This window comes from Anopheles gambiae, chromosome 2 (genome assembly GCF_943734735.2).
Source record: "Anopheles gambiae chromosome 2, idAnoGambNW_F1_1, whole genome shotgun sequence".
NCBI classification, from domain to species: Eukaryota; Metazoa; Arthropoda; class Insecta; order Diptera; family Culicidae; genus Anopheles; species Anopheles gambiae.
Genome location: NC_064601.1, coordinates 48,247,209 through 48,263,711, shown reverse-complemented (window position 1 = coordinate 48,263,711; position 16,503 = coordinate 48,247,209). Strand labels below are relative to the sequence as shown.

The 16,503-nt window shown below is 42.7% G+C and overlaps 1 protein-coding gene across 8 annotated transcripts in view; it reads left to right on the top strand.

Annotated features, from left to right (window-relative positions):
• The first annotated feature begins 205 nt into the window (after positions 1–205).
• LOC1270866 (neurexin 1) overlaps positions 206–16,503 on the top strand; it is an 82,743-nt gene continuing 66,445 nt past the window's right edge. For 4 of the 8 annotated variants that reach the window (XM_061642603.1, XM_061642601.1, XM_061642604.1 and 1 more), the window contains exons 1-3: positions 223–430; positions 2,580–4,035; positions 10,915–11,048. In XM_061642603.1, coding sequence (XP_061498587.1) covers positions 3,088–4,035; positions 10,915–11,048 — 1,082 coding nt within the window. In that variant the 5' untranslated portion in view covers positions 223–430; positions 2,580–3,087. Of the gene's footprint in view, positions 435–2,579; positions 4,036–10,914; positions 11,049–16,503 lie in introns of all 8 variants that reach the window. The other 4 variants (XM_061642599.1, XM_061642598.1, XM_061642600.1 and 1 more) reach the window with 4 other exon arrangements.

Sequence of the window (16,503 nt, the reverse complement as noted above, 5' to 3'; positions counted from 1 at the left end):
TCTTTAGCAGAGAGCAAGGGCGCACATTAGCGAACAAAAACAAAACGGTAAAACAAATCCGTGTCCGTGGGAGAAACCGTCGCACACTCGTACGATGTGTTAGTGTTTGCGTACTGCTTGGGAAATGTGGAGGGGAAAAGGCGCTGAGTGTTCCGTGGGTTCATTCGTTTTGAGCGATGAGTGATGACGGTAGAGGTAGACGGTTTTGGGCACTTTTGTGCTCATCGCAAAGGCAAAACGAGTGCAGTTGAGCTTTGTAATCCGACGCAGGACGACCGCGGACAAACCATGCGTACTGCCGTTCCGTACCAGTGTTCACCATCCAGTGGATGGCCTGTGAAGTAGGTGGTTTTACAATCACTTTTCATATTCCCCACAAGCGTGTTTGTACGTGGTATACGGCGTTGGTGATAAGTGATCGTGATTTTATGTAGGTAACACTAGCGGCATACAATTTGGATTAAAGTGTAAAAAGTTTGCGTTGCGTGTTGAGCCACAAAAAGCAAGCACGCATACTCGTTCTACTGTGCTTATGTACAATGCCATACGAAGCAAAGGAAAATCAAAGGGCCATGATTACGAGTGCAAACGAATGGTGCAAAGGAGAAAAAAGAAACTTAATTATTTGATATACTCATCTGTGCTCAACATTCAGCATCGACCGAGAACGAAAAAAAGCGCTTTGGCAGGGGGAGGATAATTCTGGAGAACGTGCCAAGTGGAACCCCCTCCCCCCTCCCATCCTCAAAATGAGCTATTTTGCTCGAGAGTATGAGCGAGAGCAACGTGCAAATGTGCTTGAGTGAGTGAAGAGCACGACGGGTAAATGCTGAGGGTAAATGGAAAAGAAAATTCAACTGTGAAATTTTCTTTCCATTTCCCAAAAGGAATAAGAAACGGAACCCCTTGTGGCCAACAGCAAATGGAGCCAAGTGAGATGGAGACAGTGAAGATGCAATGTAAAATTTTCGACCAAAAGAGACAGAGAGGAAGAAAGCGAGAGAAAGAATTTGAGTAAAGAGAGCGAGGCTCTAGAATGAACCGTATTTCCAAGGACTGTAGGACATTGCTCACGGGGACGGAAAAACACGCGCGGACGTGAGAGATTCTTTTCTTCGTATACTGCTACGGCGTGCTTCCATCGCGCTAGTGGTGCCTGTAACCTAGTCAAGGATTTTTCATATCGATTTCTGTACTAGCTACACACCGCGGCCCTTTCTTCTGCGGAGTTCCACTTCTCCCACGCTCGACGCTGAGTTGGTCGCTCCCGCTAGTGGTGGGTGAGTGATAAGGAAAGCAGCAAAGCCCTGTCTCACCGTTGTTGTGTTACACCGTACAAAGGAGCTTTTGGTGGTATGCGTGCATAGAATAAACACATGTTTCGACCGTTTTTTCTTGTCTACCAACTGGTGTAGGCCAACCTTCGCAACTACGTCCGTCGGTCGGATCATGTGTGTCGGTGTGTTCGTGTGATGAATTTTGGAGAACTTTTCGGTACCGTACTCGTTAGCTGACTCGTACACACATTTGCAGATACGCATACTATTACGCGTACTCATTCAAACACCTCATTCGCCTTCATTCCCAGAACACGCTACGTTTTTGGATGGAGCGACGCTTGCTTAATGTGCTGAGTTTTTTCGACCTTTCATAGAGTTTCTTTCAAAAGTGTGCGTATTTTTTTTCTTTTATGGTGCATTTTTCACTCCCTTGCATCCGTGTGCCAGTGGAAATGAAACATACAACGGTTCCTAAACAGTAGAACAGTTTTTTTTGTGCCGCGACTATTGGACTGTTTTGTGAGTAATCAGGTTCTTTTGAATTGAGGTTCGGAGTTGAGCTAAGCGTACGACCATTTTCCTACTCTTTCTCTCATCTCCAATTGCGAGCGAAACGAAACGCTTTGGATGTGTGGGTGCTTTTAATAGAATCAGGATATTTTACGCCAACCGTTCACACCTGGTTACCATTCTCTTTTACTTTAGCTGGCGCTGCTTTTATTTGCGCGATTTTCACAGTGAAGTGAAGCACCTAGAGATGAAGCATTTACTTTGTTGAATAGGGTGGTGAACATAATGCGAGCTTAGGTTATTATTTGCTGCGCGGTACGATCTTACCGAATAGGAATCGTGCAAAATTGAAGAAGAATACAGTTTCAAATAGAGGCGCATGGTTGGTGGTAGCACGAAGCAAAAACGTGTGTATATTAGCAAGCGATTATGTTTTTCAACAATGGTGATACAAATATGATGAATGATAGGTGGCTCATTTGAACGAGGTGACGAGCAGGCAACATGGAGTCAATTTAATATCAATGTTGTAATCGTTGTGCAAAGGAAGATATTGAATAGCTAAAAACTTTAAAAGGATTAACATACATATATTTTGTGAAGCAAATAACGTTAGAAAAACCGATGCAATTTGGACAAAAGAGTTCGTGTATAATTTTTTTGTGGACAAAATAAAGCAAAAATTAAGAAATTATTTTTATATTTGCAATGTATTAAGGGCAAGTGATGGATCGAATGCGATAAGAAGCACATACAAAGTGTTGGTGATGGTTGCTTACCTCTTTTCAGGAAATGTATGAAAAATTGATCAAAGCAAGCAGCGGCGCTTGCAAACCGAGAAAAAAGATAAGCGTGTTGCGAAGTGCTGGAGAATAGTGAGATCGGGAAAAACAGGAGAGAGACACATCAACAGAAACAACAGAAAATACGCAAAGAAACAGTGAAAGTGTGTGTGTACGCGCGCGTATGTGAGGGTAAGCGTATGTGTGTGCGTGTGTGAAACTGGTATGTGTGTGTGTGTACAATTCGTGTTGGCATACTCGTTCTTAGTGAGCAAATAGTGAAGAAAATCCCGCTAGAATTTGTGAGCATGATCGCGAAACAGGCAGGATAAAGCAAGTTCTACACAACCAAACCCCGAAGAGATAGTGACGTGAGAGTGTGTACGTGTTGGTGTGAGTGATTGCCGTTGAGTGTAGAAGAAAGAGAAAGAGAAAGAGAAACATAATATTGCAGTGGGTGACGGAAAAAAGATCGAAAAAGAAACCCCAGCATTCGGTGCGTGAGTGAAGACAAGATGGCGTCGGTACGTGTGGAGGAACATACACCCCGTGCGAGCGATACGAAAGCGGATGGAAATGGAGTTGTTGGCGGTGGTTCCCAGACTAGCGGAGAGGCAGAATGTGTATCCATTATGAAAAGTGCGGCACCACTTTTGGATGGGGCCAATGTGATTAGATTATCCGCGAGGAGAAAATGCAAGAGAAAACAGCGAGAACAGGCGTCGTGTGGGATGGCAGTGGGTGGATCCTTTGCGAGAGCGAAACCGACTGCGGAACTAACCCTTCAGCAACGACAGTATCGTTCTACAGACCACAGTAATTCCATTAAAAGCCCTAATCACCCGGACAATAATATATGTATCGTAGCAAAGAAGGGTGCCAACGTACGGCAGCGCAACAGCTCTCTCAAGCAATCAGCTCTGGGCAGTGAGGCATCGAGTGCGGACAATAAAAGCAACTACCATTGCCAGCAGCCGCTGAGGACGGCGACAGTGCCCGTGGCGACAGCGCTGGCTTCCGAGAGCAAAGCGCAGCAATCGTTTGACCTCGCTTCAGCCCCTGCAGCATCATCGCCGTCATCATCATCGTCGTCTTTACCGTTTAGCCTGCCAAAGATTCTGAGCAATGCCATGGCAACAGTTCGGCTGCCCAAGTTGCTATTGCTAGGCCTAATGCTGTCCCAGCTAGGGTGCGGATGTTCCGGGTTCGTGCTGGACGGATCGCAGAACAGTTTTGCACAATTCCGCAAATGGTATACCGGGTTGAATGGGTCACTGGAGCTCGAGTTCAAGACGGAGCAGCCGAATGGGCTCGTGCTCTACACCGACGACGGTGGCACGTTCGACTTCTTCGAGCTGAAACTGGTTGAGGGAGCCCTTCGACTGCGGTATAATCTTGGTGGAGGCGCACAAATCATTACCGTCGGTCGGGATCTTCACGATGGCCACTGGCATAAAGTGCAGGTAAATGAGGATATTTGATCTAGGCGAAAAACTACGTTTAATTACAGCTTGCTTTCATTATATCTCGTATTTATTACACTTCGCTAATGGTCGAGACTTCACAATGACTATGGCAAACATGAGGTACCAGAACATGAACAGAGTCATTATGGAAGGAATCTTCTAGAACAACTATTATTTCTTATTTAACCGGTGCTACAACCATACTGCACTCTTGTCCGAGTGCTCATTTATTCACCTCCGTTCCTTTTTTATTAATCCAATTTTACGTTACAACATCGGTAATACAATATTTTGCTGTTCTACTTCTTGGCTTATAGACCTATGTGAAAATGCCTACATATATAGATGTCTAGGGCATATATTTGTATAAGTATATATTGAAATTAAGTATAATGTTGTTATGAGCATTACCAAATTCGGATTCATAAATTAACATAAACAATTTGTATATATGATTATTTATTACACTGATAGTAAAGTGCTGGTTGAATGTGAACAATAAATGCTAAAATGCTAATGTTACTATCTTAACTGGGAAAAGATGCAGTTAAAAATTGCAGAAAAGACAAAATAACTCAAGACAAATCAAAACAAATCGAAATGCAGATTCGATCAAAGTCTATGTATGTCGATTTAAAGAAGGGACAGGTGAACGTGTTTACATTTACAGTCAGAATTTAATAGTTCAACGCTTTTTAGTTGGCATCAAAGTGAGTTGATATATCAAGTGAGCTTATCCAGATGCTTTGTAACTGAAATGCTTTTTAACTGGAAGTTTGCTAACTGGGATTGATCCCAGTTAAAAATTACTTAAACGTCAAACGTAAATCATCCGGCATCGTATGTTTGCGTACGCATGCAAATGGAAAAAAGAGAAAAAAAACATGGGATCGAACCATGTAGGTGTTGCTTTGATGGTTATAATTTCACTTCAGTTAACGAACATCTATGCGCTGACTGGAAAGTAAAAACTTCCCAGTTAGCGAACTAGACTTTGGTAGTCATGGAGCTATTAAGCAGTTCGCTTTTGACAGTTAGATGACCAATTGTTTACAAACAAACTAGTATTAGCTAAAGCAAAAAAGTAGACGAATTTACTATTAGAAAGAGTTCTTGAAATTTGGACCAAATACTCATGGAGATAAAAGTTTGCATGTCCACGTTATATTCAGAAACATAACTTTTCCATTCTGTGACCACGAATCACTTCCGTTTGAAATGGTCCTGCTGGATGAACTAAAAGCTCATTAGTCACAAAACAGCACTGGATATGAGATGTCTATTTAACTTTCAATTAAATACTGAGAGTAAACTGAAACATCGAATCGGTACAAACTGGTACAATGTGTAATCTATCCTTTGTTTATAACATGGCAACGAAAGATTAATGAAATCCTTGGATTAAGTCAGCCAAATAGTTGCTTTAATTAAATTCATCATTCACTATAGGGTGAATCGATAGAGTGAGTCCATCGATAAACATAAGCAATGATGAATTTAACTGACAAAATAGCTTTCCGACAATTTATTCTATACGGATCGACCTGTTTGCTTTCACGGACCTTATTTAAAAGACTCGATTGATGTGCCTCATTGTCGTTAATCGATTATACAATGAAATCCCTCTAAGGCGATCCTTAAGGAGATCTCAGCTTAGAGAGATATTCATGTTAAGGAAAATCTAATAGGTACGCTCAGACACGGCATATCATTATTCGCGAATCTTTCCCCTTCCACTAGAAACAAATGTCAAAAGAGATTCGCCAATATGTTTGCGTTCACACACCACGAATCTTAGCAGGATAAAATTATCGTAATTTAACAAAATTATTCGTAAAACACGGCTTCTTCTTGTAAGAAATGCACAATATAAAACGATTAGAACATTTAGGACTTGGAAGCAATCGAAAACTAATGTATAAACACGAAAAAACACGATATTTCTCTCGACCTGTCAAGAAGATTGCAAGCAAATACCTTTTTCTGAGATTTTCGCGGCAGCGCGAACCGATTATTTGTTCTTTTTCTGTTGGATTTGTTTGAAAACTCGTGTTGTACGAGTGTTGTATTTTATTTTGCGTATACAATGTGAAATAAATAATTTGATTCACAAATCAATTAAATTATTTCATTTTGGCTTATTCAATCGTCCACTACAACTCGGATGGGTATGATATAAGAACCATATAAGACCCATATAAGAACCTCGTCTGTCTGTCAGATTTTATTACAAAATTGACAGCACAAGTCATACGCGATTTTCACGGTACCGCGAAAATCTCAGTTCGTCTATTTCCAGCATTAAAGAAGAAAAAAACTCATCTTGAAGAGAATATATCATCGAGAGTTTTCATTGTATACTTAAAACATTCATTTGTTGATTGCCTTTCCATGCTTACTGCAAACGTAAATATTTGTACCTTGCTTTTGATTTTGATATTTATCATCGCATGTGCGTTCAAGGAAAAGCTTATGTAAACTTCGTTATCATATGCTCTTGGAAAACACAGCCAGTTTGATAAAAAAGTAAGGTAAACTGATTATTGATGATGAGATTGTCAAGTCAATCCACCGTATATGCATAAAGGAAGCACAGACAACATGATAAGGAATTTAATTTTGATCGGTTTGCAAGTCCCGTGAGCATGTCAGTAGTGCTGGAATGCGCAACAGCTTTCATGGCTTTACTGCTTCCCTCCCATGTTTGCTATTCCTCCTATACTCTAGAGCGGGGGTTCGCTCTTTCCAATGCGAAATTCGACAACAATGTTCTTGCTCCAATGGTGCATATTTTTAGACCGTATTCCCCATTCCTGACTAACCAACACTCCAACACACACATTCCTTCAGTATCTAGCCCGACCGTTATATTTCCTCCTTAGTATCCGTTCTGCTCGTGTCACCGTAACAAGAAACAACCTTACAAGGCGGCTTTGGTTAACACTGGCGTTCAAATTTCTTCCCATCGCGGAAGTCGTTTTAAACGTTTTATGTTAATTCACGGGATCGTTGTCGGCGAAAGTGAGCTTATCGTACACAGACGCGCAGTGAATGATGGACGCGATGTTGATAGCAAAGGGCTGACGGGTTAGAGGCAGGGTAGGAAGAATGGTAACATTCTTTATACAGACGTCACTGTAACGAGAGCACCATTATGTTGCTTCCCACGCGTATAGCCGGAATCGCTGCCATTCATCCCACACCCTCTCCCATCCGATCCGACCCGTTCGCCTGCTTTCGGCAAAGTGTGTGCACCATTGTGCGATGGTAACGAATATTTGCTACGTTGAAACATATTCTGTTGAAAGGTAGCTCCAACAGACCGAATGCGCGAAGGGAAATCAATTTACATTTTACATGTGCAAGCTTTTAATTTCACACTCAATGTATTTTTTCGTGTGTTGTGGCGTGTGTGTGGGTGTAATAAGAAATATTCATTTCGAAATTGGAAATAAGTACATTGACGTGAACGAATGATTGAACTGATATTTTAGTATAAGAGTGATATACTTAGTTTATTAGTGTTATGGAATAATTGAATATATACCCTTAATGATAACTCCATTTTTGAAAACTGCGGAATTTGGGTTATGAAACATAAATAACATATTCTATATATCGTTCATCTTTAGCAGATCTTCACTCCTACTTCAAGCTACATCTACTATTAGAAAAAAATATAAAAACTTTTTTCAAATATAGAAAACAATGTTGGAAATTCTCCAGATATCTCAAAGCATCATCGCAGGTTTCATTGCAAAATGCTACCTGAAATTGAACTACCATTACGAGCTTGTCACACAACCTTTCTTAATGAGCTCGAGCATGCTTCATTTAAGCGCCGAACATCAATAACATCCAATCACTTTTTATAACATCTTGACAGACGAACTTCAACGGACTTCATCACATCGAACGAACGCTACACAAAAAGAGCACCGCGCAAATACTCGTTTCGGAGAATTAATCCCTAATCCAATTGGCAAACAGCAAGCATCTTCCAAAGTTTACGCTCGCTTACCACCCCAAAGTCGGTGATAGGGCGGGAGAAAACGAATTTCATCACCATAGATGCAAATTCTCAACTGGCTGGTTCGACGGGCAGGCCATTTTACTGGTTACGAAAAGAACCGAAGACTTCCCACCGTTTGGTTTCTGTTCGCAGCAAGTTTTGCAAACAAGGGGCCAAAGGCTATTTTGGGCCAAAGGCTAACGAGTCTTCGAATCGAAAGTCACTGCCTGCTGATGAGCCATTGTGGCCACTCGCTGTGAGTTCAATCGACCATCTTTGAACCAGCAGTGTCTTTAATGATTGCATTACGTCGGTTAAATATCGTTTCTGAGGATAGTGAAGGTTACACCAAATGGTGCGAAATGGTACACCAGAGAAGGATGCGTTAATTTTGTAAGACTGTGCAAGATATCTTTGTAGTAAAAAGATAGCCAAAATCAAAGCAACATCAAATGCAAGATTGTGGCTCGATCACAGTGGTTCTTTTCTCATGCTGTAGAAAGCAGCCAATAATTAGCAACTACTACTGCCAGTAACAGAGAAACACAAAATGAAGCATTATGATGTTACATGTTACGTATCTTAAAGAAATGTAGTTGTCCAATTCCTTGTAAGATTGCACCTTTTTGTTTAGGTTGTTATGAGGATTTTGTATACTTCTGACTTACTTTTGAAATTGGTAAAAAAGTTATTAAAGCCTATGTACTACTTTACCATGTAGTATTGATTTAAGAAATAACTTTGCAAAATCTTGTACAACTTCATTATTCGATTCCATTTCGGTGGCATGAAATAAGTGTCAAAACGCCATATTAAGCATGGCCAATAAATTTTTATTTCATTAATTGGCCAGTTCCCGCCCCACAAAAAAGCCACAGCTACGCTAAGAACCTTGTGAAACGGAAAAAGAAATGGTTTCCCCAAACAGAATCGAAAACATCCGCCCAGTGATATGGGCCATTGACCAAAACCAGCACCTCATCCATGCCCGGCCGCAAAAGTGCGTGTGTCGGTGCGCCACGGTGAGCGGAAGCGAAGGAAATAAAGGTTAAGTCAACGCACGCCACCACTCGACCGGAAACAGACCCACCGAACATTCGGATTTATCGGCACGAGGGTGTAACGTTCGGGGGCAGGGTCGTTTCGGAGGCATGGCAGACCATATCTGGCACATATGTCGCCGTGCGTATCGTTGACGCCACAGACAGCGTCTAGTATTATAGTTCGGCGGCTAGTCGGCGAGGATTTGTGTTTCATTGCCGCCTCCCAGAACCGACTGGACTGTTTGGCAAGTGGAAAAGCTTCGTGACCGGTATCAGTGTGACACCTTCTTCGGAATAGGGCCATGGAATAGGGTGCGAAAAACTGGTTCACATTCACCCGCAGACACACATACACACAATGCGAGTCAGCATGTTTGTAGCGTGGGTGGGCTTAGCCGCCTGGTACACAAGACGGACGACACCACTACGGACGTTAGCCAATTTAGCTGTAATTCCTAGTTGGATCAATTGCTTAACGGCGAAATGAAGAAGCGAGCTCACTCGTTTTTGGAATGAGTCGATACAGTGTTAGGGGCGGTTTTGGCTGTAAACGCATGGTAATGAAGAAGGCCCCAGCGTATGTTGTGTAACTAATTCCAAGGAACGGTGTTAGCTGGTTAGTTCATATTTGTACAACCTCTGGAAAGGGGATTGAAATGGCAAAAGCTAGTAACGTTACGGAGCACAAGAAATAAAAAGGTTCAACTTCAACAGATAGCAGACAACGTTAGAGTACTTTGCCCGTAAAAGGATACTTATTTGTTATTTTTTGAACAGCAAAGCTAATGCTGTGATGAGTAATGATTGCAATCAAGAGAGCACCGTCAAAGCAGTCGTTCGATAGCCCATTGCGTGATATCTGGCTAAGAAGCTCCAGCGCTTTGTATTCATTCTAGCATTGGCAATTGAATAATGCAGTAAATACGTTTGGTGTTGGAATTATACCTTCCGGGCATCATTTCCTACTGTGCTGCCGGTAGTGAAGCACACCGAACGTTCCAAAAAATGACCGTAACTGCCAAGATTGACGACGGTTAAACAGCTGCCGCACATGCACGTTCCGCGCGGAAGCACGGCACGGGGCAACAGTTCGATGGGCGGGTGCTTCCCGAATTTCGTACTCATTGGAGTTTATTACGCTTGAGAAAACGTAAACAACGCCCTTGGCTTGGAATTAGGTTGTGATCTGCCGTCCAGTGGCTGAAACGGGTGGTACACACTGGAACGGAGAAAACCAATCGAAAAAGCAAGGATGTATTCTAGCATTCTTCTAAGCAACGTAAGATTTCCACGTTCATACGTGCAATAAATATGGAGTCTGAATTACCAAAAACATGTTTAGCACAGGTCAGTGAAAAGGACGATAAGTACATGAGAAGCTACAGTCTTCTTACACAATACCATATTTTAAAAATGCTATAAAATACACCGCCTATTGGATTGCTATATTGCTAAATGAAGAAGACCAGAAAAAGCTGTAAGCTGCTAGAATTTTCCTTATAATTGAATAAGTCAGTTTAGTATTTTTCATTTTCTAATAGTCAAAAAAAAACTTTCCCTGCTTAAGAAATAGTTATCATTTCTCTAAAAGTAAAAGTAACACACAACCTAATAATGCTGAAAAGAATAGTTTTCAAGTATTTTTTTCTTGGAATTTCGAATGAAATTTTGTAGTAAAAATATACAAATGGTACAATTGAAACGGTTGGTAAATGTACATATATCTGTTGCTAAACTGATTGCAATATACAACGAACAATAAACATTTATTTTAGTTAATCTCAGCAAAATAAACATTTCATTGCCTTGTTCTTTTTCTAGGTAATGCGCAACGACGAGCACACAACCCTGACCGTCGACGGTGTCTCACAAAGTCGCAGCTCGCGAGGGAAGGAGTTTCTGTTCGGCAAGTTCGCCACCAACTCGGACGTCTTTGTCGGTGGTATGCCAAACTGGTAAGTAGTACAGTTATTTCGTTACACTTTCTGAATGCTTTTTACGTGCTTGCAAAAACATACCAACCAAACACCGCGACCATCCAGCCAGTGCCTGTATGCTAGGTGGAATGTAAGTTTCGGTGCACTGTTTTCTAAGGCGAGCCGAAATTAAGCTACTTGCCGTACCGTCTTCGCACAAGCTACGCTACAAAGTAAAAGTGTTTCCCCGTCCCGGTAAGGTGCACACACCTTCTGCTTCGCCAGCCCACCAATTTTCGATTGGTAACGGTGTTCCGGTACATTCCTGCCCCTGCAGGCTACTGTTTGATGAAGTGCCTTTTCCCATTTCACTCAGTGGGATAGTGCAACGGCAAAGTTTTTCCATTTAGAGCGCTGGACCCGTTGCCCGTTGCCTAACCAGATCAGGGGTTGGCTTGCGAAATGAACTAACTTTGCATTGAGCCGCTTGGAGTAGTCGATGAGTGCTAGATTTCTGTACAAAATTAAAACACTCCACTCGCTCGGTGTGCTGTATGTAGAAACCATTAACCGCGGTGGAATGCACGGAAAATTCCAGTGAAGATAGAAACTGCACACCATCCTGTAAACTGCAAAGCAATAAGTACGGGCACGCTCTCAAGCAGTTTTAAAAATGAAATGGGGTGTGCATGCGCGTGTCTTGCAATAGTTTTGCGGAATGTTTGCCACCTTTCACATTTCACTTTTAATTAGTGTCAACGGAGCGATGCTGGGGTACGTATAATTTCGCTGCTTCATGTGTGGCTGTTGTGGTGGTGTTACTCTTTCACGGGCGGCAAGGAAAAACTAGGTCATACACGGTGAATGCTATGAGTGAGCCTTCAGGCTTGAGGTACGCTTACCGAGCTGCTACACACACCGTGCACTTTAGAGTATTGCATTCGGTGCAAAAAAAAAAAAAAAAAAAATAGTACACTGCATAAGATTAATTTCAGCTCTGAACTTTATGCTTAGTTGCAGAAACATTCATTATGTTAAATAATAACAATCGAAACTATGCAGGGTTGTAAGGTTGTTCACGTTTTCTTGAAAATAAATAAAGAAAATAAATCCTGAACTTATAGCATATCTATGGGTCTTCTAGATTAGAGATTTATAAAATAAGTTGAACATCACACGGCTTTGAGGGAGGAGGGGGGAGGAATTAGGGTTTTTGCTTCATTTTATATTACTCACATAAATAGACTCTTTTATGGAAAATTTAACTCATTCATAGGATTAGTTTTTAAAATTAAGTTTATTTAGTTCTTATTTAGCATGGCATAATTTCAAAGTAAAATGATTGGACACCAAAACATTTCATGTAGTTATATATTCTATGATTTTAATCCTTTGTATTATTAAACTTTAAGCAAATCAAAGGTGGTTATGAATTATGGCAAAATTTAATGACCCATTACTTCATTTAAAAATGTTAAATATGACGTACGTATCGATCATAACAAATTGCTGTACATCAAAATACCTAGCGACGCATCGTACATGATAAATTGTGCCTTTTAACAAATACTCCGAAACTGGACACACGTTTTCGTAACGTTTAATTTATGTACCTAGTATGTTTAGTGGCACCCCGAAACGATTGACGTTTGACGTTATTTTTTCGCCTAGCTCTAAACACTCGAACGAAATTGCTACACAGACCCATTAGTTATTTATGGACAGCACAATAATATACGAGCGCAACATAATCCACAGATCGATTAGCGGCCATAACGCATTCGTTTCGAGGTAGCGGTGCGGGTCGATAGAAGGAAAGCAACCGATGGAGCAAGATGGTTTGTGCGCGACTGCTTCAGTTGTTGCTCTGGTGTTGATCCACGTGGAAAGGATTTTTTTTCGTGATGACACCCGTGGTCGTTTACTAATGGACGGACAGTGGTGTACCGTTGCCCGTCGGCAGTTACACCGACCGTTGCGCCCAAGGACTGATAGCGGCGGATCGAATGTCGTGTTTCCACGCGATGGGTTTGGCACGAATCCTTCGAAATGAGCATTCGGAGCTCTTGTGCTTTTTGATACATAATTCACAATAAATCAAAGAAAGCACAATGAAATGCTATGTCCTTCGAGTGGTGATGGGTCTGCCCTGCAGACCGCAATGGCGGGAAGGTGGGTGTGTAGTTTTTTATCGATCTGATGTGCATTTTTCTTACCATAGCATTGTATCGTCGTTGCATAAGATTGTATGTCTTTGCTTAATCGAGTGGGTATATATTTTTACCAGACAGGTACTTTGCATATAAACTATTTGCATAAAACCCATAAACTGTGTCAGGGAAAATGAAGTTCGACAGAGATCTAATGCATATATGCACATTGGAAGAATAATCAAAATCACTAGAAAGGTCAAATGGATTCCTTCCACCAATCCTGTTCGGCGCCTTTACCACCTACAAATCACGATTTGCTCCAAATAATATAATCAATGAAGCTTGGCCAGGTACGACAGTAGGGCTATCGAAAACTTGACGTACTTACTCAATTAAATCCCATGACCATGACGATACGAACTGATGTGGGAGGGACAATCGGACAGGTGGCTTGAGCGGAATGGAAAACATATCCGAAATTCCCAGCCCAATAAAGAAAGTCCGTGAAGAATGTTGCTTAATTAGTGTTTCGGTTGGGCGAGCAAGCGAGTGCTAGTGGGAAAGTTCGAAGAATAACGCAATACCAATCGTTTGATCAACTTTTCACCCCCTATGGCCGGTTACAAACACAATCGTCCCACGCTGCCGGCAGCAGGGGGGAACAATCGTATCACCTTTTTCAACTAATAGCAGGCTTGGTGTGGACGATAAGCAGAAAGACCCCATGGATTGAAACCTACGGCGAAGCTGAACGCGGACTGTTGCCGAACTAAGGGCTTTAAGCAATGGCAACCTTTTCCACCCATTAGCTAACGGGTAAGCTGATTATCGGGCTCACATTTGCACGTGGGCCCCGGCAATCCAGGAGGGCGAACGAAAGGCGCAGTGTAATGACCTTCCGTCCTCTCCAGTGGAATACTCAATGGCGCGCTCCGAATCGGACCGTGTGAAACACGACTCGTAATGTGCCATGTTGCTCGACCTCGACCTAGACGCCACTCGGTACGTGAAGGACACAGAAGAAACAGATCGCTCCTGGGCACCGTTAGGACGTGTGTTTTTGTGTTGGTAAGTGTGTTTGTATGTGCGTGTGAGTAAGTGCGTGTGTGGCGTGCTCAACTACACAACAAGTATTAACTATTAACGAACGTTGCCTCGATATCCACGAGACAAAGTGGACCAGTGTTGACTTCTCCATCGCTCGATTCAAGCCCGAAACACTTGTTTTTCTTTGTACTGATGCAAACTGTACGGCACAAAGGTCGCTAGCGTTAATACGAAAAAAAGATTGCCGTCAATGCCGCAGTTTGAAACGAAGTTTTACTTTTTGCATTGACTGTCGCTACCCGACTCCGAGACAAGCAGCATTGCAAGGGTAACGATAACCAAGCAAGAATTAGTTAACTCTGTGTTTTAACCTTTTACACAACCGCTTTCAACCGTCCTTCCGAATCGGGTATTTAAGGCACAAAAAAAGAGATGCCGGGCTTGCTAGCAAACTTGTTTCTGGGAGAAAAATCCTGTCAAAAATAATTGAATCCATTCATCTTCTTACGAGTCTAGTCACGAAGACAAACACCGCCGGGTTTAGCTGGCGGTCCGAGCTCGCCTATGTACTTTTCATAATTCAACAATTTTACGACGTGCTTTGGCACGTCCCTGAAAAGTTAAACTCTTGCCAGCTGGTAAGCAGGTAAGCGGTGAAATTGAATCACTGGCGTGCATGAGCGGCGGCCTCACTGCGTAAGGACCACCAGACGTAAAGCAGGTTGCCGGCCCGGCTCGAAGCCAGCGAGAGAGCAAGGAACCTCCGAAGCCAGCGAGAGAGCAAGGAACGAGCAGACTTTATCGGGGGTGTATGTGTGTGTGGACATGTTTGTATTCTTCCTGCAACCCCGCTCTATGCCTCTGTAACTGGCTCTAACTTGCTGCTAACTTCGCCCTTGCCACAAATGACGTGTAAAAAGGTGGCAAAGCGGAAAATTGATCCGATGGTCCTGTTCTACGGTTTCAATGCGTTTACCGAGCGTTCGGAGCCCGCCGATGAAGCGGGAGCTTCCTTACTTTTGCACTTTCATACCACCGCTGGCGGACAAACTGATTTAAAGAAACACACAAACACACACAAACACGAAGGCACACACAGAACGCGGAAACTCAGGCAGCCAGCTATACCTGTTTGGTTCGGCGCGGCAAAGTAAATCTAATGCAAACTTTCTCGCCCACATGGGTTTAGGCCACACGCTCGCTCAAAACCGAACGACTGAACGCGTCAGTGTCGATTCACGTACAGAAAGGGTTAACATGAATAGCCGATAAGCATGGCTAGAAAATGTTGCCCTGAGCATGACGGCGAAGCGGAAAACAGAGCAAACCAATCCATTCGGCGCCCAAGTTGCGTACTGGTTCACCGAGTTCGTGTAGTGAAACGCATGCAAAGCAAGGAAACATAAAAAGGGAGAAAATATAACAAACAGCGCATCATTCGCGTCAAGCCACTGTGAACGATGAAAAATTGATTTCCAAAGAAGAGATTTATGCTACAAACCACAACCCTACCGTCCTTTGGTTTGATTTTCTCAACTGTGAGGCATCCGAAAATCGTCGTAGGAGAAGATAATTTCCCACTGCCAAAAGTCCACCCTGCATCGAGTCTTCCAGTGAAGGTTTTCGCTCAATTCGTCTCATCACCACGGACACTTGCCGTGACCTACCTTTAAGGATCTGTTCGGTGAAGTACTCCACAATCGTGGTTCGACTCGCGCGGATGGAGTGATGGAGTAAAAAAGGGGCACTGTTTTATTTTTGTCCCATTTTACTTTCCCTCTCTCGCGATACTTTTGTGCGAGCGAACTGTTACCGCTTGCCGCGAGACGGATGGTGTAACAGCACCCATAATTTTCACACGTGCAGAATAATTCGCCCAGTGTTGCTTTTGTTTCGTGCGACCGATGAATGAAGCGGAACGTCGTTTCAGGTCGTGTGGTGAGTTACGTACTTGTGCGGAGCCGCGTTGTCCTGAGTGTGCCTTTGCCCTTTCAAGTGTGTGATGTAACACTGTCCCCGTTGGCTAGGATAACGAACCTTCGCTTACCTGTACACCCACTCAGTGGAGAGGGATTGAGTGTGTGTGTGTGTGAGTGTGTGTGTGTGGGAAGGGAGAGAAAGTTGCCACGAGGTTGACTTTCTGCGTTTGGGCGTACAGTACGGGGAACTGATGAAAGATGTAACCATTGCTACCTCCCGCTAGGTACTTAGTGGGCTATTTCAAGCTGAGCCGCAGCTGCTAATGCCTAGAAAACTCCCGCGGGCAGGCACTTTATCGGTTTTCCTAACTGATT